A 24,501-nucleotide genomic window follows, 5' to 3' on the forward strand; every position below is an offset into this window, starting at 1 on the left:
GGGCCAGGACTGCTCGTTACAACCCGAGCGCTATCACTGAAGAGCTTTTCCCATTGCCAGGAGAACGCCACGCAGGACAACGTGGCCAGTCTTTGCATTGGGCCCGGGGGGAGGGGAGGGACTGCTGATGCCTTGGGTGGGGATGATCCGCACCCATTCCCCCCAACTCCGTATCACCCCATCTCTGCAGGAGGAAGAATTACCGACGGGCAATTACATTGTGCTGACGTCCACAGGAGCACCGAGGCTGCTGGGACAGGCCATGCCTTTCTCTCACCCCACGCTCCTGTTATTAAATATGAACTCCAAACCCTGGGTGAGCTAAAGAGCCACGCATGCCAGTGCATGTTGAGACCTATACCATGAAAAAAAAAAAGTATGGGGGGGCGTTCCATTGGAGCAAGGTGAACGTTTCACTCCTTTATTCTTGGCCTTCTCTGGATACAGCCCAGGCTCCGGCGTTTCTCTAGCAACAAGGCAGCACATGACAGGGTTTCCATGGAGACTCAGAGCCACGCAGGTGGAAAACAGCTCAGGTCAGCCTGACACAGAGGAAAGCCCGAGCCCAGCTCCCCAGCGCTGTGCCAGCACGGCACCCGGTGGGGGTGTTTACTGTGACGCCTCTCCCTTAGTCTCTGCCCCCTCACTTAGCCTGTCCCCCCGTACTGCAGCCTCTCAAAGGCTGCAGGCTGTGACAGGAACCTCTACTTCACTTCCCTGGGAGGACGTGGACGGCGACTCCCCCTTCCTGCCCCCCGAGCCGTGGATGGATCTTAGTTTCCACTTGGCAGAGAGCACAGAGCTCAGCCTATTTTAAACTCTGTTTTTCATGATGTCATAGTGCCAGGCACAGACACAGCATCCCCTCCGGCGGAAGGTCCGGGGCGAGTCCTGCCTCACCATCAGACCCTGGAGAAAAGTGGTCTGAGGCGGGAAGAAGGGGGACAGGCATGAGCCCCTCATTCTTCCCCCCTGCCCGCTTCTTCCTGGGCCTCCCACTGTCTCCCCCACCCCCACCCCGTTCCCCTCCCTGGGGCCTCACAGAAATAGCAGCCTGGGTGGTCCCCTGTCCTGCAGACAGAGGCCGGCTGGCTGCCCTCGGGAACTTTGGCTGATAATTCAAAACTTTTGCTAATTTTCGTTGTCAGCGTCCATCTGGGCTCCCATAAATTCAGAGAAGCCCGCCCTATCTGAGTTTGCTTTTCAGAACACATGTGGCCTCCTATCTGATTTCCTCTGCACCATTTGCCTAAAAGCTCCAACAGTTTAACCAGGCGTTTAGCAGCTCACTTTCTGCACCCGCCTAAATGCTGGTTGAGACCTTACTCAGGTCCGTTCTGGCCCACTCCCTTCTCTAGGTGAGCGGAGGCCCCATCTGCCCACGCACACAGGAAAAAAGGGAGGTAGTTACCCTGAGTCGACACTCCTCGGCAAGCCTGGCTTTGGGGGTCGGTGTCGGTGGGGGGGCCGGCTTTCTCTTCCAGGGGGCTGCCTCCACAAGCCCCATCCTCGGGAGTCCCCGTGGCCTTGCTGTCGTCAAGACACGGGCTAGGCTGCCGGGCCCTCTCCTCAGCTGGCTTGGGGGAAGACATTTGCTGGAGTGTAGGGGACAGACGAACATCTGAGCTCTCTGCTCCCTTTGCCTGCTTCTCGTAGCAATCTGAACCCTCCAGCGAGAGGCCAGTCTCGCATTCAGCTGGCTTCTGCTCAGCCTCCAGATTTAGGCCAGGCATTTCCACGTCCATGTCACTGGGACAGCTCATGGGGGCAGACGGCCCTTCTTTGGGAGACTTGGGGCTGATTTCCGTAGCCCCGTTACCTATGGTCTTGACGCCCTCCTTGGTGAAATCCTTGGCCAAGTCCAGGTGTAAGGCGGTTGTCACACAGGAACACATTTCTGGGCACAATTTGTCCTTCTGGTCAATGGGCACGATCTCTTCCAGCTCTGGGATGTCCGGTTCCATGATAAAATCTTCTTCCTCCCCGACCTCGTCCACCGTAACCAGCTCCTCCATGTTTGTGGGGTACCAGCTCTCGTCCTCTGCTTCGCTTCCACTCTCCCAGTCTTGATCCTGTACAAAAACGCAGGACAGAGGTCAGAGGGTGGCTGAGGAGCAGGTCTTCCACCAGAGGGCACGAGCCTTGACCCCAGGTCCCCTCCAATCAGAGCAATCCTGAGCATTCTTACCTCTACCTGGGAGCATTTACAGAGGACCACCCGAGTCCCACATCACTGATTCATCCCTAGGATGAGGCTCAAAACTGAGCACAGGATTTGGAATAAGCCCTTAATGCTTAATCTACCACTGTTTAAAGTGACACAAAGCATTTCGACTACTGGTACATAATACGTGCTCAATAAACGGTTTTTGGATGGATGATTAATCTGTAAACTCTAAATAGATCAACTTGTTTGGGTGATTTCCTTGTATGTAAAGCATCACTAAATGTAATTGCGGCAAAGTCCCCCCTAAAATTCCCCCAAGCACCCTCTCCCAGCAAGGGTTCTTCCTGGGCCTCCCACTGTCTCCCCCACCCCCACCCCGTTCCCCTCCCTGGGGCCTCACAGAAATAGCAGCCTGGGTGGTCCCCTGTCCTGCAGACAGAGGATTTGATTTGAAGTAAATGACTTCTGATTCCACAGCCCGGTTCATAGTCGGCCCCTCCTAAAATTGTTCCCCCGTATCTCCAGCAGCCTACGGGCCCAACAGCCAGATTTAGGAGATCAGCTTCCTGGCCAGCGATACCCATCCCTCCGCCTCTCCTGACCGGGAAGGCACGAAGCTGGCCACATTTCAGGGACATTTCTTTGAGCTGTGGCATCCCCAGCACTCTAACTGGGTTTTGGTGGGGTTTTTTTCCCACTTTAATTGTGTAAAATAATCTTTACGAGCACAGGAGATGTCTTGTTAATCCCAGGGTCTGGGCCTGCTGAGGTCATGGCCCCAGATTGAGTACCCAGAGCCCCCCTTCCTGGCCCAGCCTCTCTCAAGGGACCTGCCTATTTTGGGCACCTGGCTCTGAAGCCCGAGTCTTTTTTTGGGCACATGGTTTCTCGTATGAGCGCAGCCAACTTGCTGGAGAGTACGGCAGAGCCCAGGCACGCGGTCAAGATCTCCCCATAAGGAGCACACAGAGAGCGCAGGCAGAGCCGTTCCTCCAGGACATGCTGGGACGCGGCTTCATTCATGGAACCACTGGTGGGCCCTTGAGCACGTCCCACAGAGCAGGCGTCACTGGGCGGGACGGGGACTCTGCAGCCTTGGTCCCCGATGACTGTTGTGCAGACAGGGCTACACTGTCGGCATCCGCGACAAACTTTACCTTCTTTGTTCTTGTATTTTCTGGATCAGAGGACTCTGCTTCTCTCTCGTGCCGGTCCACCGACCGGGGGCTTTCTTCCACGTCCCCCTTTCCAACCTCGCCAAAGGAAGAACAGAACAAACCAAATCAACAGTCAGCCGCGGCAGAGAGAGAAAGGAACACCGAGAGAAACAATGATACTCAGCACCGCTACCAGCTGCCGGGGGTGTTGCACATACGTTTCTTCTATCCTCACAAAACCCCTCAGAGGCAAGGGCTCTTATCATCTCCATTGTACGGAGGAGGGAACTGAGGCTCAGAGAGGTTAAGTAACCTGTTCCAGGTCACACAGACTAATGGAGGCCCAGAAATCAGAAAGGCCTTCACGGCTAGACGGATACCTTTAGGAGGTCGGAAACCCCTGGCAAACAGGGCACTTCTTACAGGTGTGAAACCTGGACACAGTGAGGGTGAGTAGAGGGCCCAGGGTGAACTGACCCTGGGGTGAACAACCATCACGGGGACATCTCCCCAACAGATCTGTCTTGGCCATAAAAACTCACATCCAGCCCATTTGTGGGTACGAAGGAGGTTGTCACCTGTCAGTGGCCCGCTCACCTCTCTTGTGCCCTCTCTCTGTTCTGGAGCAATAGGCCCAACCGGCCATCCCTTCTCTTCTCCCTTCCTTCTAATGCCTCCCTCAAATTAAGTCGCTACTAATGGTGCTCATCCGGGAAATGGAACAACTGAAAGCAAATGTCTGGGTTGCAAATGAGGGTCTCTCACCAGCCTTTAACACAGGGGTCAGCAAACTATAGTCCTCAGCCGAATCTTACCCAGTGCCTCTTTTTATAGTCTCTGAGCTAACGATGGTTTTCACATTTTTAAGTAGTTGCATTTTAAACAATCATATAAGTACCTCTATAATATCTTCCATTTTCTCCTTGGTCCACATAGCCTAACCTATTTACTATCTGACGTTTTGTAGAAAAAGACTTCCAACTTCTGCTTCAGAAGTTTGGGGAGGATATTCTCCAGTGATTTAAATTTTGGCCACCAAATCAATGACTATTCCTGGGGGCCCCAGGGGCAAGTTGCATTTTCTCCACATTTTTGGCTGAGGTTGGTTTGAAGTAAATGACTTCTGATTCCTTCAAAGCAGACACACCCCTCCTGAGCTGAGAGGAGCCAGCTGGGGCAGGAGCTCAGAACTAACTGGTTTAACCAGTTATCATGGATGAGGGGGGAGCGAGGGGGGAGAGAGAGTTCAAATCCTCAAGTCCTTATTCTTTCAGTGTTTGGAGCACAAAATTCCACCAAAATCCCGGCTCACGTCTTTGGAGCTAACCTGAGTGCACAGCAGGTCCAAATGCCATTTTAGCCATCAGAACCCATAGCGTCTACCAACAGGGGACGGCTGTTCTTTATTTTTCTCTCTGAATAAATTATCCATGGCCTTCCCTCGTCATTATAAATAACCTTCCCCCTTCCCAACCGGTTCCTGCAGCCACACTCCTAGGTCAACACAGTAAGGAGAGCCTCTGGTTCATGCTGGGAGGGGCAGGGCGGCCTGGCCCGGCCGGAAGCCCCCACCAAGCGGACCCTGCCCTTCCTCCCTGCACACACAGCAGACAGGGCAGTGCTTTCCACACACCCCTGGCCTTGGAACAACTTCCAGGTGTCAGCAGCAGCTTAAGGGGAACAGACACAGGCTACCAATGCACCCACGGCCCACACCAGCTCATGGACCAAAATACTAGGTCCCAATTGTTGCAAGCAGGGGCTCTGCCACCACAGGGCCATGGCCACCACTAAACCTCCTCCTAACCGGTCTCCCCCTTCTGTTCTCTAACCTCCTCCCTCCTCCCAAGTCTATTCTCCCCAAGGCAATCAAGAATGATCACTCCAAAATACAAAATCCATCGTATCCTCACTGCGCCGTCCTGCTTAAACATCTCATTTGCCTCCCCTTGCACTTAGGATGAACAGACAGCCTTCACCCGCCTCTAAGGCCCCTCATGACGTGGCCTTTGTTGACCATTGTAACCCAGTCCCTCTGCTCCAGCAGCACTGGCCTCCAGCCACTGGGCCTTTGCACATGCTGTTCCCTCCGTCTGCTCTTCTTCCTTTCCACCCGGTAAATATCCACCATTCCTTCAAATCTCAACAGTCACATCCTAACCTCGGGAAGCCTCTGATTAGTTCCAGGCCCTGACAGCAACGTGTGCCTCCATCTCCTTCTTAGCACCGAACACTCACACTCTCCTGCTCATCTGAGGAATTATTTGATCAGTCTGTCTTTCCACTGACCATGAGCTCCACGAGATCAGGGGTCATTTCAGCTTCACTCACAACTGAGCGCCAGTGCTGGGTGCTCCATGGAGATTGGTCAGTAATAGAATGGAGGTTGGCAGGAGAGGGTGGAGTGAGTAACAAGCTTGCACCTGCCTCCCAGTGTGCTTGGGTCTCTGTCTGGGCTCTGAATGGAGAATAAGTGGTTTTCCATTTCTCCTTCCCGTGGATTGTTTATACCCATGGCTGCATTCTGGGCTCCATCTGTCCCCAGCATGTTTTGGTCTATAGTTTCTCACACGTGGGAAATTTCAACAGATGGCTGGGCTCTGGCCTTCCTCTAAGGAATAGGAGCTCTGACGGCAGACCCAGGATGGAGCTGAGCAGTGGCTGGCTGCTTGCTCCCAACACAAGGCACCTCCTCCTTGGTCTGCCATGGTCCCCTTGCTCCACGTGGCTTCACTCATTCCACCTGCTCTGGGTCGCCCGCCTGGCTTCCCTCCCTAGGCATCTGGGTGGATAGGCCCTGACTCCCTCCCAGCAGGTGGAGGAATGCTTCTCTCCCACGGTCTCTCCAGCCACGGACTTGCTTTCTCTCCTCCTGCCTATGGTCTCGCAGGCAGGGTGGCTCTCCTGCGTGGACCTGGCCACCCACAGCACCGAAAGCACAGACGCCGGCTTCGCCAGCCCGGGCCCTTCTCCAGAGACCCAGAGGGTTTCTAATGAGCACACGCTCGTTAAAGGCCTACCACAGCCTTGTGATCACACCATTTCACAACCAAGAAAATTGAGGGAGAGAAGAACAGGGTGTGACCTGGTTCTCAGAAGCCAGGCCTTGGCTTCCAGAGTCCGGGTCCAGTCACTCATTTCTTCAACAGCTACGCGCTGAACGCCCACTCTAACCTCGGGACGAGGGACACAGCAGTGAGCACAGCAGACAAAAATCCCTGCTCTCATGGGCATTACACTTGGAGGCGGGGGCTGGCGGGGCACAGACACTACATAAAATAAATAAAGGCGTCAGGGGATCAGTTAGAAGGAGATGGGTGCTACCAAGGAAAGGAAAGCAGGGAAGAAAGAGAAGTGTGTCGTGTGACTGGGTGCAGTGGCCAGGATAAACTTGTGGGGATGTGACAATGCCTAAAGACAGAGGTGAGGAGGGACCCACATGGACTCAGGGGTGCGCCTGGTGGTGGGAGGTGCCTGGCATGTTAGAAGAAAGGCAGGGACACCTCCTCAGCCCCGAGGCCTTCATTCCCAAGTCCAGTCCCTCCTGTCTGTAATCTGAGCCCTGGGCGGCCCAGTGGGGATCTGGGTTGTTCTCAAGATCACAACATAGAGCTGAGATCAGCGAAGAAAACTCTGTTCTGCTAGTATTCCACCACCGCATGGTGGGCCCCTGGCTTCAGACCCACAGAAGAAGTCTGTTGGGGACCCCTACTAGTCCCTACTGACCCCACTCTAGGGCTTGGAGGGGCAGACCGATTAGAGGGACAGAATTGTGGGGAACCCACAGGGCTTTCTGAATCTTTTCTGCATCAGGGGCTCTCAGGGTGACCTACCATGTGTGTCACCTTAAGGGGGCAAGGGTTGTGCGAACCGATGAAGAGTGGCTACGCAGCAGGAGAAACAGTCTCTAAAGAAGAATCTCAGAAGTGTGGGTGGGAGTGTGGAGGGGCAGCTCCACCCCTCTGCGGTGGGGACAGATGGTTCCAGGCTGGAGGCATGAGCCCGTGCTCTCGGCCCCTCGGTGCCTTTTCTTGAGTCACTGACCTGTCACCAACACCTTGGACATCTCCAGGTATATATGGTTGGCCCTCTATCTGCAGGTTCCTCATCTGCGTATTGAACCGACCTCGGATACAAATTCTCAAAACTGAAGGTAGGTTGTTGTTGACATATACTGCATCGTTGCATCTACACTAAACATGTACAGACTTTCTTTTCTTGCCATTATTCCCTAAAGTGCACAGTATAACAACTATCCACATAGCATTTACGTTGTATTAGGTATTACGTAAGTAATCTAGAGATGATTTAAGAATTCATGGAAGGATATGTATAGGTTATATGCAAATACTGCACTGTCTTATATAAGGGATTTGAGCATCCTGGGATCTTATTATCTACAGGGGATCCTGGAACCAGTCCCCAGGGACACTGAGGGAGGACTGTACACCCTTCTTAAACACACCTATTTGTTCATACGTCCTCAGGATTCAGTTCAAGCCCTCAGCGGGGCACACGAGGTCCTTCACGTCCCCTCTACCCATCCCCTAATCTCCTCTCCTGACATTCCCCCTGCTAGGCCAGTCAGGACAAATTGTGGCAACGTGCAGTGGGCAAAAAGATCGCGGGGTGTCCTTTCCATGGAATGCTGGCCATTTACCAGAACGTCCTTCGGGTATCTGGTTCTGTGAGAGTCTGGACTTGCACTTGAACTGAGCTGCTTTACAACCATGTAAATGCAGATAACTGAGAGTCGTGCAAGTGATTCTTGTCCATAGAGATGCAAAGGAATTTTATCTGGTTTCAGGTTCTCCATGGAAGAGGTCAGCTTGCCTCTGTTAGCAAATTCATGTCCACATTCCTGACTGCCTCTACATGTCGCCTGATCTTTACATTCTCCTCTGAGCCGGCTTGTACATCTTACTGGTTCCCTCATTCATTAATGACTTAAATAGCAGCTTTGACATGCATTCATTTTATGTTTGCATGAAAGCCAAGATTTTACTTTGTAAAAACACGATTCTTTAATATGCCCTAAAGATGCAGTCATGTGGAGTATCTCCAGGTTCTCCAGCCAGTCTTTCTCACTTTTGCCCTTGCTTCTTCCCAAACTGTCCCCCCCCCCCCCCACTTCAATGCTCAGGTCAAAGGTATACTCCTCTGTGCAGACCTACCTGCCCACGGAGCAGCTCATCTGCTGCAGCCTGGGCTCCACTGTCTGCAAATCGTTTTTGTAGGTCTGCTTCTACCACTAGACCTTGGTCTCTGCCTTAACACGGACTGTGTCCTATTCACCTCTGGACCGAGCACACGACCTGCAAAGTGGCATGCTAACGCGCTGGCCAAAAGTGTGACTCTTCAATGTGCATGGAGCTGAGAACTGGGCTCCTTATTTGGACTTAGCGTTGTCACCACCTCCTGAGTCAGACTAGAAGATATGCGCGTAGGATATTCCAATCTGGGTTCTCTGTGCAGACCCCTCAGCCCCCACTGTCCCACTCCTACTGAAACGCAGGTAATTCCAGCAAGAAGGAAGTGTAAGCCAAGTCAGCACATAAACCTTGCACCCAGAGTCCTCCTGCTGAACCGCTGGGTGAACTGAAGTCATGCAGCAGGTTATGAGGCCTTTCAGATGCTTCGATGACAGATGCCAGCCAACTGCTGCCCATTTTTATTACAGTGGAAGCAAAACACGGTGGACAGTGGCTAGAGAGACACACCACGCTCTGGTCACCCCGTATAATTTATGGGTGGTGGCTGCTTCTCCTTTACCGCCTCCCTTCCAAGTCCCAGGATTGGTAGATGCTTTTGGCAGGAGAGAAGCCAGAGTGGACCGAAGATCTAATCTCCCATGGCAGAGTCTGTGGGTGCAAACACCTCGGGGCGCTCCACCCTGGACAAACAGGAACACTGAGGCCTTTGCATCCCGTCCCTCCCTAACTTCTAGTAAAGGCAGCACGTGCTATGGCATTTGGCCACCTACATGTAATTGCAGCTCTGCCATTTCCCGGCTGTGTGTCCTTGGGTAACTCACTTAAGCTCTCTGTGCCTCCGTTTCTCCTCTAGAGTAATAATAACATTATTAATATTACTACCTCAAAGGGTCGCTGCAAGGATTAAAAGACTTGATTGAGAAAAAGTCTTAAACACAGTGCCTGGCACAGAGTAAACATTCAGTAAGCGTTTCATTCATTCAGTAACTGTTGATCATCCCGATAGTCCCGTTGTTACCCGTGGGGACCCGCCTCTGCTTCCCTGGGAAGGAGATTACATCATTACCTCGTTCTCCGCCATTCTGCTTTCTTTTCTGTCCTCAGCTCCTTCTTGGTCTTTGTCGGGTCTCTTGGTTCTGGTTTTCTCACTCTGCTTCGACTTGGTGCTCTCAGGGGCCCTGGTGACCCTGGGCTCCAGCCCGTCTTCCTTCGCCGCATCGTCCGGGTGGGGGTGTCTGCTCTCCCGCAGCCTGGCCTCGTCTTTCCTCCTGGACCTCCCGGGGGCATCCTGCTGCTGCTTCAGATACTTGTCCGATTTGCCTTTGGGCTCTTTCCGGTAGTAGCCGTCTTCCCGGCTCTTGTAGCTTGATGCAGAGTGGAGAGGGTTGGGGGACCCAGACCTGGGGTGCTTCTCTCGATGGCCCCTCCCTGCGTCGAGTCGCTCCTCTAACTCGGCTTTGTCCAGTTGCCTAGGGTAGTGCTTGCGATCATGTGCCCACATGTCAGTCCGGTCCCTCTTGTCCTCCCCGTTCTCTCTCCAGGGGGCCGGCTCCCTCTCTTCCTCTCTCCTGGCATAGGGGGAGTGCTCCCAGGAGTCCCGGCCATTGCCCCAGTCAACCCTCGAGGGGCCCAGAGGACTGTGGGAAGAGCTGCAGGAGGTGAAGCTTGGCGTGTGGGACCTCGGGGACAGTGACCGGCTCACGGGACTGCGAGATCGAGGCCTTTCGGGGCCGTATCTGTGAGGGCGCAAAGGAGGGGGTTTAGAATCTGCACCCCTCCAGACCATGCCCAGATAACCCCAGTCTGTGCACGTAACCCCATCGGCCAGACACTCTTTATCATGACGCTTCCTCCCTCTGGCTTCTAGGAGCAGCGTTTTCCCTGAGCGCAGTCCTGCTAGCTCTGCCCCTTCGCCCATCCTGCTCCTGGAACTGGGATGAATAATCAGGCTGGTTTGGCTCAGCCCCATTTGTCTCCCTCTTGGAAATGAGCTCAGCTCTTCTGTGGGCGTGCGGGTGGGGGTGTGTGCGAGGTTGCCCTGCTCCGGCCTGGTGGGCAAGGCTGCCTGGTCTTGAGGTTCAATGACTGAAGCCACTCCCCACCTCTGACTCTATCAGCAGAAAGGGGACCTCTAGGCCTCCGTTTTCCTTATTTCTCATCTCCATTTGTTCAGATCCTGGGCATGGAATAAAGGTGCTAATGGCTGGGTGGCGAGGAAGGGAGGGCGGACTCAGAGATTCATAAAACGAAGAACTGGGAAGGCATTTTGCGGTTGGCAGAGACCTGAGAGCACTGACCTGGTCGTTCTTCAGATGAAGAAACTGAAACATAGAAAAGGGCCTGTACCTGCCTAAGGTTCCCAGCAAGGTCTCCTAGGTCACCCCTGCCCTACCCTCCCGCCACAGAACTGCAGATGGCACAGGATGGCTTTGCACATGTTTTTTAAAAACCCGTGGTTTAAAAAACAAACAAAGAAACAAAAATCCCAAACCGAAACAGCTCCATACAAAAACATACACATACACATACTCACTCACACTTTCTCTCTCTCTCTGAAGGTTGTTTGGTTATTTAGCAGGTAAACTGAGTCACATACCCCATATTCTGAAAACATGGGCAATTTTCATTTACTTCCCAAACCCAGGAAGACCATGCAGCCTTCACTGACCAGGGGACACGGAGATGTGGCTCCCTAGGACCAGGCTAGGCTGCCTGGACCTCAGGGGGAGCAGCCTGGGCTCAGCGCCCTGCAGTGACGTCAGAGCACCATCTGTGGCCACCCTGGGTAAGAACCACAAGACACGCAGGCCAGGTGCCCACTCCTGCTGTTCTCCACCTTGGCTCTCTAAGGGAGGGACCCCCTTTGTAGGGCAGCGCCAGTGGCAAACTTGTAGCCCCAGCTCTGTGCAGTCACAACTTCAGTTGGAAGAAATAAGTTGGAAAACTGAATGCATTCAATGTTCAGAGTGACGAGTCATGTAGCTGCTTTTAGGGGGGGTCATCTCTACTCCTATTCCTACATCTACATTTAGCCATGAAAAATCAAGAGCTGCCTCTAATTAGAAGACACACACACACACACACACATACACACACACACACACACACACTCTTTCAGGCTGTTTCAGCAAAATATAGACTTGCCCCTAAGAGCCAATTACCTATAGTCCTTTCTAACAAAGGAGGAACAGCTGGAAGGAAGCTTAGCATCTTGCATTATCCTGAGTTTTAACCTGAGCAGCACTTCTGACTAATGTGTGCCATTGGGCACATGGAAAGGTAGGGCGCAGAGAGACTGATGGACAGGGCAGGGGCAAGGGCAGGGCATGACTCAAATACCCTTCAGAATGAGAAACGGGAGAACATTCCAACTGCCCAGCATATGCCCTGCGATCTAGGACCTCACCTGTCTGCTTCCCGGAACATGTCCCTCTCCCTCTGGGAATGAATGTCCTGGATGATGGCAGCCACGTTTTTCCCAGGTTTCTAGACAAAGCGAGAGAGGTCATCAGACCAGAGACAGCCTTGCAAACACCAGAGGGATGCAGGTAGGACTTGGGTTCATGGTCCAGTCCACCAATGGGGAAAAGTGCCTTTTAGGGAAGAAAAAGGTTTAATAACCCAGGGGATGAGGAGTAGGAGCATAATGCTGAACATCAGTGGGCTAAGTGGTCGAGGGAACATGGTGTCCATTGAGCTGGGAGAAGAAGGAGCACATTCGTGTGCTGGGGAAAGTCTCTCTCAGTTCATCACATCTGCCTCCCATCCATTCCTGAATAAAAGAAAATATCTGAGATGTAAAGGGAAGTAAGAGAAAGAAGGAGGAAGAGAGGAAGAGAGGAAGGAAGGTGGGGGCCAGGCAGGCATTGTAACTTGTAAAGAGACTTGAAGATCATTGAATGCAGTGTCCACATTTGACACATGTGTAAGCTGAGACCCAGAGGGATGGAGTCAGAGGTCTCCTTGCACAGCTCCAGGGTCACCAGCCATACTGTGTTCCATGTAGATGGTGCCTCCTGGAGTTGTGCTGGGTCAAGGAACACGTTCAAGGTCACAGATGGTTTGAGAATCAGGATTGACAATAGGCTTTTCAATTCCAAGATCCTTCCCATGACCCATGCAATACCTTACTCCAGCGTGTTCCTCCACAGCGCGGTGCTCAACCTAAATTGTGGGGTGGGCACCGTAGGCTGTGAGCCAGGATTCACAGCTGAGGGTGCCAGGCACCCAAAGGCCCCTCCTATTTCAGAAATCACTATTTGGTGACTGTGCCAGGACAGGACCAACCCCAGCCCCCAAATCCTAACCATGCCCTTTCCTAAACCCAGGACAGAAAACAATACCAAAATAATAAGAAATAAACCATTAGCCCTAGCTGGTTTGGCTCAGTGGATAGAGAGTTAGCCTGTGGACTGAAGGGTCCCAGGTTCAATTCTGGTCAAGGGCACATGCCCGGGTTGTAGGCTCGATCTCCAGTGTGGGGGGTGCAATAGGCAGCCAATCAATGATTCTTTCTCATCATTGATCTCTCTCTCTCTCTCTCTCTCTCTCTCTCTCTCTCTCTCTCTCTCTCTCTCTCTCTCCCTGCCTCCCTCCCTCTCTCTTCCTCTCTGAAATCAATAAAAAATATTTATATAAAAAAGAAATAAGCAACTAAAAAAAGAAATTGATGGACACAAAAGAAAGGCAAGCACATCTTTCAATAGGCTACACAGAATCCATCTATTCCATTAAAATGTATGGAGCAGGGTGAATTTTACGGTATATGATTATATCTCAATAAATCTAAAAAACCTTGGTCTGTAATGTCAACTTTTGACAAAGAGTCTTATTAAGAAATGCAATCAATGGCTGTTTTTAATCCTTGATGTTTTTCTATATGTTTTACAAAGAATTGTGAACTCTCAGAGCTACGTGAATGTTAGGTATGATCATATATCTCATTTTACAGCTGGGGAAACCAGGGCCAGAGATATGCAGTGAATACGTGATCCAGCAGGAGAATTCTGAGCCCTCCAGCACACGGCTGCTTATCTTGTTAGTGTTGAAACTGAAGGTTGGGCTCAGAAAACACAAGTCAAGAAGAGAATGAAGGAGGTGCCTGTGGTTTCAGGGAGAGGGGTCAGGGCTGGGACACAGGAACGGGACAGGAAATGTTCAAGCCAGGGAAGGATCTCTGGGCAAAAGGACCTTCAAACTGCCCTGTCAACTTTCTGATCAGTCACTGAAGACACTGGATTAAATTACTCCAAGTTCCCTGCTGCACATGTAAGATGCTTTGATTCTGGAGAAGTCTCTATAGAACCAACCAGAAAATAATTCCGTTTTCCTGTCTGGTCTGTAAGAAGAAAAACACTCACTTTCTATTGTTCCTAGAGATTTTCTCCTTCTCATTTATTCCATGCACTTGTTGGACACCTGTTATGGGACAGGTTCTGCCCCAAATGCCCTAAGAACTAGAACCTTCCCCACAAAGAGTGTGCAGGGAGATAAGATTATGGCATGAAGAAATATTCAAGACAGGAGATGGGAAGTACCTTAAGCTCTCTTCTTTCTCCCCTTCCACTTTGCCTGGTGAGCAAAAGGTAAGGTTAGAGGAGAAAAACCAATCAAAACTTCCCTCCCCCTCTGCAAGCCCTGGTGGTACCCCATGTGGTGGCTCCTTTGGTCCTGACATGTTTGGATATATGCATAAATATAGTGTTTTACTGTCTACCTCCCCAGTAGCCATTCCCCTCTCTCCACCCCTGCTCCAAAGATGCAGCAGGTGACAGAGATTTCACCAATCACAGCATAGCTGTCCCCTGACCAAAGAGATTGGTTCCAGGAAGGACACGTGTCCTAAGGGACCCGGGTGATCAGAGTGCCTCTCAGGACTTCTGTGGGAGCCACTAGGGAAAACTCTGGCTTGCTCTTGTTGAAGGAAATGGGGAGGGTGGGAAGCCAGAGCTGCTAAAGTCAATGACGCCATCACGCCACCTAGAGGAGAGAGCCTGGGGCTGCCAGGGGCATCCCAGGGAGACCCCAAAACAAAGCCAAGTGAGCAGGATGCAGCACGGAGAGAAGCCAAGTCCTCATGCCATGACTTGGGCCCTGATTCCAGGCATACCTGAAGCCAGGGCTGCTCCTGGACTTTTCATTTACATGAGCCAATAAATCCCCCTCACCTTTTGAAAACTTTAGTCAATATGTTTAATTGAGACAATTTTCTGTCCTTGCAGAGAAAGGTCCTAGCTGATGTCATCTTAGGGGGCATAATGCAGGCATCGCTGTGGAGTTGAAACATGCTTTGAGCTGCTTTCTCACAGAGGCAGTGTGACAGCTTGGGGAGCAGGAAGCCCTTATGAAGGTCAGATAACAATGCGTCCTCGACCCATTGCTGCTCAAAGTGCTGAGGTCCAGCTGCGTTGGCGTCTCCTGGGAGCTTGTTCGAAATGCAAGATCACAGCCTTGCCCCTGAACTACTGAACAGAAATTTTTAACAAACTACGTGTGAAAGTTCGAGAAGCTGTTAGAATACTACCCCTGCGGCTCACTGCAACAAAATCACCTGATTTTGACTGTAACAAAATCACCTGATTTCTCTGATTTTTCACGTGGACAATGAAGATCTCGATAACACAATATAGAGATGCAGCTATAGTGCAAACGCAAAACAGTCCTAGGTTTTAATCATGGTTCTTCCAGTAACTATGATCTTGGCAAGTTGCCAAACTCTATGAGCCTCAGTTTCCTCATCTGTAAAACTGAGGTAATAATACCTGTTTGACAAAGCTGATGTCAGAATTACAGGAGATAATGTATTTACGCAAAGTGCTCAGCACATTGCTTGAGTACCAGGACTCAAGCAAAGGTATGTACGCTTGTTATTATTGTTGTACAGTTATAATTACTGTTATTATCCACCCTGCACACCTCACAGGAGAGAGGGATAGTGAGACTCAGAGAGACAATGTATGAAAAAAAAATGCTTCTAACCAAGGAACTCAGAGTACAGTCTTTACTGATCTGGAAACTGAGGCTCACAGAGGTGAAGCAACTTGTCCAAGCTCGTCAAAGCAGGAAGGGGCAGAGCCTACGTTGGCACTACCACCCTCCAATCTGGCATAGCTCACATGGCTGTGGGTGGCTCTGTGTTTACCTGCTCTTCCTCCCACCAGACTGTGGGCTCCTCCACAAGCTTGCTACCATGGTGCTGGCCCACTCCCTGCCCACAGTGGGTTCCACATTTGCTGAATGCAAGTTTGGACCACATGACTTCTTTAACCCATGGTTTCTGCACCACCCCAAACTATCTCCCTTGGTAAGGCACTGGGGTGCCTCAGTACCTTGCTTTAAGAAGTTCAGTACTGCTATTAATTTTAATTACAACTTAATACAACATTTCATCTGGAGACCAAAGCTCCACCTGGAATTCAGTATGGAAATTCAACTTTAAGCCCCCCCCCCCCCCCCCCCCCCCCCCGGGGGGAGAATCCGAAAGAATGAGAACTTTGGCTGGGTGGAGAATAGGGTGGGATCTTTCACTTGTCTGAGAAAAGCCATAAGCTTTCATTAATCAGGAAAGAAAAAAAAAAGCCAGGTTCTGACAGAACTGTTGACAAAGGAACTTCAGAAGCAAGACTGCAAGCAAAGCAGAATCAGGACTTTGTCGGCTGGTTGACGAAATACCCGACCTACATATGCGGACTTGTCAGAAAGCAAGTCCTGGCCAGAAACAGCCTTTAACCATGAAAGCAGACTGAAGGCTGTGGATCCTAAACAAAATGGACCCCAAGTAGACGTGGAATGAGCTGATGTGACCCGGAAAATTCCTATCACATGGGACCGCAGAAAGCATAAACTAAGAAGATAGACTTAAACACAAAGGTAGCATTTTTTACAATAAATTCAAATGGACAAAATGCTCTAGTTTAGTGGAATCCTGCAGACCATTAAGAGGACACATCTAAGAGAAAAGCATGGGCAAAAGCCTTGAAAAGACACTTTCCACCAGAGAAGATCCAAATGGCATAGCCAGTAAGCATATGAAAAAAGTGCTCAGTATCAATTGGTAATCAGGACAATAAAAAATAAAACCATGACAAGCCATTACACTCTCTCCCAGACAGGCAAAAATTAAAAAATCAGATAAAATGTTAGCAAGAATGTGGACCATTGCCCAGCTGGGTATGGCTCACTGGTTGAGCATCGACCCAGGAACTAAGAGGTCACCAGTTCGATTCCCAATCAGGGCACATGCCAAGGCTGCGGGCTTGATCTCCCATGGGGGGGTGTGCAGGAGACAGCAGATGATTCTCTCTCATCATTGATGTTTCTATCTCCCTTTCCCTTCCTCTCTGAAATCAATTAAAAATCAATAAAAATAAAAATTTTTAAAAGAATGTAGATTCTCAGATACTACTAATAGGAGTGTAAATTTGGGATAACTAATTTTTAAAAGAGCTTGCTATTACCTAGCAAATTTGAGGATATGCATGCCTGTGATTCAACAAGTCCTCTCCTAGTTATGTACACACCCCTAGTTATATGTTGGTGTATGTGTTTACAGAATAATATGTTTGGGAATGTTCACAGTAGCATTCATTGTCCCTAACATCCTAAAACTGGGAACAATCCAAAATGTCCATCAACAGAGGAATGAATAAATAAATTTGTAGTCATACAATAGAAATTTATACAATGAAAATAAACACGCCCAACATGAATGGCATAATGTTGAGTGAAAGAAGCAAGACATAAAAGAACACAGACAATATGATTCCATTCATATAAAGTTCAAACATAGGCAAAACTAAACAACACTTGTTAAGGAAGGCAGATACTGGTGGTAGAACTGTAAGGTAAAGGAAGGAAAAATGATGATCCTCAAAGTCACAGGAGTGGAGAGGGAAGCATTGAGCATGAGGAGGGGCCTCTGGGTGTCATCAATGTCCTATTTCTTGACTTTTATGGGACTTAGGAGATTTCACACATTAGTGCATTTAAAACTGTGTAATGCTTAATTAGTCACTTTTCTTTATGTATGTTGTATTTTACCATAAAACAAAAGAAGAAAGAAAAGACAAATGTAGTACAAGCTAAAACAAAAGCCCTGTTTGGAACTATCTGAATTCATCCTTGAGTTCTGACAGTGGCCAATTCAGTCATGTGCGGCTTAGAAGGATTTCTATGGGGCTGAAGACATAACTACAGAGGATGGAGGAGAGAATAAGAGATCAAAGAGGGTGACAGAGGAAGAAAGTTACTGAAGACCTGTATGGATGGAGAAGGAGGTTATCTTCAGGGTTTATGCCTGGAACTTCTACCTCCTTCAAGACCTCCCCTGTAAATCCCCTGTGGGTCCCAGGTAGTTAGTCACCCTGTCTCAAGCAACCCTTTGCATTCTGTACTTATATCCATAAGCACATTTACTGTCATGTTAAAATACTTTGCCTTCCCATGTGACATCCTCAAAGACAGTGGGTAATTTTTGCATCTTTCCTGTCTTCTCCTTAGGACGGTGCCTGGCCAGGAGGAGACACTCAGCTGATGCTTGTAGAATGATTGAATGGACAAGAGAATGCTTTACCTTCAGCTGCAATTCCTTGTATCTCTTAGACATCCGAATGAGCAACTTCTCCCCATTGATCATAGCAGACTTTTCTTGGTAATACTGGACCATTGCCTGAGCAGCTTCTGTGTAAGCCATCTCTAAAAAGGCCTAGGAAAGAATGGCAGGACATACATTGGACCTGGCATGAATGGTCTCAAACTAAATTTAGTACAAGGTATGATTCCAAGTATATGGAGCTCAAGAATAGGCAAAACGGCCCAGCTCAGTGGTTGAGCATTGATCTATGAACCAGGAGGTCATGGTTCAACTCCCGGCCAGGGCACATGCCCAGGTTGCAGGCTCAGTCCCCAGTAGGGGGCATGCAGGAGGCAGCCAATCAATGATTCTCTCTCATCATTGATGTTTCTATCTTTCTCTCCCTCTCCTTTCCTCTCTGAAATAAAAATAAATAACTAAATAAATAGAAATAGACAAAATAAATCAATGGTATTAGAAATTCAACATCTGCCTGGGGTGGGGTGGGGTATTGACTGGAAAGGGGGCCTTCGGAAACCTGAGGTTCTGGAAATGTTCCATATTTTGACCTGGGTGGTAATTACATGGGTGTACACATGTAAAAAATTAATGGTGTTGTACCCTTAGACTAGTGCACTTAAGAGCATGTATTTCATACCGCAATAAAAATAAAAAATAAAACAGTAAAGGAAGAGCTCTCTTTGATCCCATCTGTTCAAAGAGACCTATTTATTAACTTCACCAAAAGAGCTCATTATAAGATGACCCCTCTCCAGATCCCCATGGTTACCAAACATTCTTCTTAATTATGTATGCCCATCCTGGGCTATGTGATGCCACAGGAGTCCCTCTGCAATGGGAGGGTCCATTACCAACAGCTTCCCAGGGGAAGGGGTGAGACAGGAGGGAGTGAGTTCACTGCACAACGGATCTCAGGCCAATCCCTGCAAAAGTTGCCCGTCAGTGGTGGCAATGGCAGAAGACAGGGGCACAGGCCCTGGGTAGTGAGCTCTCATTTTTTTGTGAAAAGAGAAATAAACAAACAAACAAACAAAAAATTCAGGGGCTCTCTAGGCTTAAAGGAAGGTCATGTCTTTGCAAGTTAAAGAGAGAGGAAAACCCTGTTAGGTTTCCACAGCAGTTTTCCTCTTTATTTAACTGTTGTGATAAAACACACACACACACACACACACACACCAAAGAAATGGTCTTTTCCATTCAACTGGTGTCTATAGAGACTTTCTAAATAGCCTGTTTTGACTGACCTGTCAGTTTACCCCAGTAGCTACTGTGGGGAATTCATTATCATTATTATTTCGTTGATTTGTTTGGTTTGTACCATCTCATCCCTCAGTATTGAGGAAGAAGTGGTCTGTGAGAAGGGGCCCTGACTGTGAATGCCAACTCTCCCACTGCCTTGAACAAAGTCCTCTTCCTCCTTCCCTCACATTTGTTGTTTAAGTGAGGTATGCTTTTCTCCACGCTGTCACAGTCTTTGGCAGAGTGTGGGAGAGTAGGAGTCAAGATTACTTAGAGTTTTTTTCAAATTCTGCCACCCAGCTTTCTAATTGCCTCTTTGTTCATGCAAACATTTTAGCACCTCTAGCTCTAGCCTGTCAAATGCGAATAATATTAATTCAATGACTTTCACTGCACTACTGTTACAGGCTGAATTTTGGATATTTACCCAAAATAGAATTATGAGAAATAGGAACAAAGAGACAAGGTGAGCTATCTAAGCCCAGGCTGATAGAGGAAGACCATTGGGGATTCGATGTGGCTTTGAGTCACCAAGGTTCATGCTTTAATTAAGAAAAGAATTTCTTTTATGCCTGTTCCTCTGATTCACAAAGTAAAAATAATTATTAACAACCAAATACAAAAATTCTTATTTCTGTCTATTCTCTGTAAAACTCTCCCTCTGACTTTAGAAATGAAGACAAACACGTACTCCCAAGGACTCAGTCCATCCCCTTAGTTCCTAGACTTTCCAGCATCCATCAATTCCCACCTATGGGGCCTCAGAGGGTAACACCAAGGATCCATGAAAATTCTTGCTCACAAGTCAGTTGCTGGCTGGCTCAAAATCCAGGCTCTTAGCTATGAGAAGCTTAGAAGGCAAGACTAGCATTAGTTCAGAAGATTGGATATCTATTTGGGGGGCCAGCTTTTCTATGCTATTGAGTACCTTATTCCAAAGCACCTCCTCACCTCTAGGCAACTTACAAAGGCCTGTAACCATCACAAGAAGGGTAAGGTGAAACAAGGGAGACAAAACGTCACCTCTGTTTGTTGGTTAAGACCAATGGGAGTCCAGCTGTGCAATACCTCTTTATGCTAAGGACAGCTTCTTTAAAAAAACACACACCAATAATTAAAAAAATATATATAGTTAGTATGGATAAACCACCAATTTGTGATCTCTCTGGTACATACCCGTGTGAAAGTGCCCAGACCTACCTGATTAGTAGACTTCATGAGGATGTAATTGGTGACCTTTCCAAAGGGCAGCCCCAAGTTAATGACGTCATTCTCAGTGCAGCTCCCCTCGGGAAGATTGCAGATATGCACCACGCGGCCAGTGCCCGTTTTCCGCTGTACAAACTAATAGAAACAAAGAGTAGTGGCGGGTCTGCAAAAGACATTTCCCTCTTGGCCTCCATTCTGGTCGTTCCTAATGGCTCTCTTCCCCCAAATAATGATCGCAAAACTACAATTCACAAAATTAATGCAGAAAAGAATTCACTCACACACACACATAAGGCATGGATTTTATGCCATCTCTTTACACAACAGATTCACAACATTTTTAATGAGCAATCACATCCAGGGCTTTGAGGAAATAAGCCAATGTTGCTGGTGGGAGGTTATCTTTCGAGACTATACATGAGCAATAGTTAATAAAACTTAAAATATACAAAGCCCTGATCCTGCCATCCCACTTTTGGCAATCCATAAATGCATCAGAATGTAAATACTTATGCACATGAATATTAGTCACAGTAATTTAGAAGATGACAAAAAAAAAATTGGAAACAGCCTGGACGTCCAAAATAGGGGACGGTTGAGGTAATGGTGGTTCAAGCAAACAATGGAAAACTACATAGCCATTAAAAGGAGGAGGTAGATAAGCTGACAAGAAATAATGTTTAAGATAAATTAGGTAAAAAGACAGGTTGCTGATTAGCATGCCATTTTTGTAAAATAAAACAAAAAATAAATTAAAAATGCATGAAAAAGAGCCCAGCCGGTGTGGCTCAGTAGTTGAGTATTGACCCATGCACCAACAGGTCACATGCCCGGGTTGCAGGAAAATCCCTAGCAGTGGGTGTGCAGGAGGTAGTTGATCGATGCTGATGTTTCTCTCTCATCAATGTTTCTATCTCTCTCCCCCTCCCTTCCTCTTTCTCTAAAGATCAATAAAAACATATTTAAAAAATAAAATTTTAAAAATATATGAGAAAGAGATCGACGATGCAAATGTTATAAAATTTTGGTAATTATTGAAATTGGGGGATGGGGATACAGAGCTACTTATACTAGTCTTGCCTGTTCTGTTTAAAATTTTCCCCAAAGGAAAAGCTGTTAAAGGATATCAGACCAGAAGCGAAAGGTATGATGGGAGGATACTTATCAACACGGGGCATCTACAACGAGCAGAATAGGAAGGGAGGAAGGGAAGCGATGTTTAACCTTTTCCTTATATACCTCATCTCATCTCACTTATAATTTTTTAAAATTCCAGTAAGGAAAACAAGAGCATAGACAGGATCTGTGGGGTCCCAATGCATTGACATACACATTCACAGCAACAGCGGTTTAAGGAACTGGTTTTCAAAGCTTTGTTGATCTTTGGGATCCTTCCTTCAAACAAAAGCTTGCTCACCAGGCTCACATATGGGACACATAAGAGTTGCTGCTCTTAAAAAAAAAAAGAGTTGCTGCTCTGCACAGAGCTTGGGGTCCAGCACCCTGCTGCCACACCAGCCAGCAATCCCAAGGCACCTCTAAGGAACAGTTTTGAAGCCAAACCCAGGGCCTAATCAAAGCTCTCCGAGGAAGGAAGTGTGTCTGTTTGGTCTGTGCAAACCTTAATCAGCCTGAGTCTCCAGAAGGTTTGAGAATTCGTGAAATCATAAGCCAACCCAACGTGCATGAGAAGGATGCAATTTTCCAAACCCAAAACACCCTCTAACAGCATAGCCTGCATTTGCATAATCACCATTTTCTACGATACAGTGAACTTCAACATCTAATTACATGAATGAGGGGGCTGACTTGCTAAGGCAACAGTGGGAAAGTCGGAGGGCTAACAAGGGCTAATACCTGGGTAATTCGACCACAGAAAGCCCCCCCTTCTCCCATCTGGGCTGAGGACAATTAGAAACTATAAGAAGTTCCTTTTATGGTTCAGCCCTGAGATGGAGAAACCCAAGTGCCCCTTTCAGATCTCCCCATCTGCCATCTAACACTTTCCCGATGGAGAACAGGACTCTGGGTGTGACCCAGGTGGGCCCCAGGGCTCTCCAGGGATGACAGGAGCAGGGCACTTAAGAGGTAATATCTGTGCCTCTCGTCAGGGTCGGCGGTCCACAAAAAGACACAGGCCCAGTCGAGACAAAGTGGCTGGTCCTCTGAGTTTATCAACAGGAGGGCTGAGGCTGGGCGCTCTGACCCACTGCCTCCCAGCTGGGCACGTTTCTGCCACATGTGACTTTGTGTGCTTGGCCTGGGCTAACGTGTGCTTGGACAGCAGAGCAGACACGCAGGGCGGTTCAGGGCCGATCCCCTCTCCAGTTGCCTAGTGACCGGCACAAGGGCCAGCGCCTCTCTCATTGTCTCCTCCAGGCTGAAAAAGCAACTGGAGAGGCTTTTATTGGCGTGTGAGTGCAACAAAAGCTGCTGCGGGCGGTGGAACAGGCCTCGGAAGAATAAACGCCTTTGCAGCTGCCAGTCACCCAAGAACCAGACGAATTCATGCTGCAGACCTCGTTAGAGAGGCTCTGCAATGAATGGTCTCAATTAAGGTTTGCACTGAAATTTTTAAATGCATTCCATGAGCGCTTTTTTCCTCCCAAGATTTTCAGTTAGAAATAGAAGTTGGATTTTACTGAGCCTTTTGTTGTCCTTTAAGGTAATCACGAGATCTTTAATATTCCTCCACTTAATTATGTTCATGTGGGCTTCCCAACTGGAGAACTGCAGAAGGGATCTCGGGATGCCACGATACTGACCCCTCAGGTGGAGGCCAAGTACCTCCAGCGACCACGAGCGGCCTCTTCGGTTTATCATTTTCTGAGTCAGCCATGAAATGAAAATCTTTGAGATCTGAAAACCTTGAGAATCTCTGTGTTAAGGGTTTGCTTTGCATTGTGCCTGGCTTCTTTGCATGTGACAAACCCCATCCGATTATAAAACAATGTTGTATGAGTTACAGGCATACCTCGTTTGATTGCACACCGTAGCACTGCGTTTTTTACACACTGCAGGCAAGACCCTCCACCCACAAAAGGATACGACTCTGAAGGCTCCGATAATCGTTGCTAGCATTTTCTAGCAATAAAGTCTTTTTAGATTAAGGTGTGTACATTGTTGTTGTTTTTTCCAACAAAATGCTGTTGCACACTTTATAGACCACAGTATAAACATATGTACTGGAAACAACGGTGTTAGTGTGACTCGCTTTATTGCAATTGGCTTTACTGCTTTGGTCTGGAACGAACCCACAAAATCTCCAAGGTGTGCCTGCATATTCCTTTGCAAATACTCTGTTTAGGACAGTTTAGGCTGCATTCTTTTCTGCCATCAAGCTAATATATCTCTTTATTAAACCCAAATAGGTTCAAAATCATATTTGATTCGATATATATATATATATACACTTAAACACTTTATATAGACGTAGCAATTATTGCTGTAGGCGCTATGGCAAATTCAAATGATGAGTGAGAATGTTAGGCAGGGAGGGAAGCAGGAAGGTGAGGAAGGAAGAGTGGACTTTAGGTGGTCCATCGAGAGTAAAATTTGTTCACTGGGGACACAGGCAACCCTGAGTGCCCTTGAGCAGCATCATGCTGTACACGAATTCCCAGCCCAGGTCCTCTGACAAGTCCTTAAGGGGTCTCTATATCATAATATCTGAAGGGAGGGTCATAATATTTGACACTTAAAAAACTCGAGTTGAGGTCATACTTTGAGTTTCTTGACTCTATCCATATGGCACCCTGGTTAGATCTTAGGTTGATTAGACAATGTGACTGGCGTGTCTGTGTTTCTGATGAATAAAAATGGGTGGCTAGTTAATTACTCACTAATATAAGTACTTTGGCAGATCCAGTACTTTTCCAAACATGGAATGCAGGATAGTGGCTGCCTGAGGTAGAAGTAAATCAT

At 48.4% G+C, this 24,501-nt stretch overlaps 1 protein-coding gene across 2 annotated transcripts in view; it reads right to left on the minus strand.

The window, feature by feature from the left end:
* RBM20 (RNA binding motif protein 20) overlaps positions 1–24,501 on the minus strand; it is a 177,244-nt gene that overhangs the window by 14,208 nt on the left and 138,535 nt on the right. For both annotated transcript variants that reach the window (XM_036336029.1, XM_036336030.1), the window contains exons 6-11: positions 20,569–20,712; positions 18,109–18,240; positions 11,944–12,023; positions 9,604–10,273; positions 3,325–3,420; positions 1,412–2,072 (exon numbers count right to left, since the gene is read on the minus strand). In XM_036336029.1, the coding sequence (XP_036191922.1) occupies positions 1,412–2,072; positions 3,325–3,420; positions 9,604–10,273; positions 11,944–12,023; positions 18,109–18,240; positions 20,569–20,712 (1,783 nt within the window). The remainder of the gene's footprint in view (positions 1–1,411; positions 2,073–3,324; positions 3,421–9,603; positions 10,274–11,943; positions 12,024–18,108; positions 18,241–20,568; positions 20,713–24,501) is intronic.

The sequence above is a fragment of the Myotis myotis genome, unplaced genomic scaffold, assembly GCF_014108235.1.
Source record: "Myotis myotis isolate mMyoMyo1 unplaced genomic scaffold, mMyoMyo1.p scaffold_m19_p_15, whole genome shotgun sequence".
Classification (NCBI taxonomy): Eukaryota; Metazoa; Chordata; class Mammalia; order Chiroptera; family Vespertilionidae; genus Myotis; species Myotis myotis.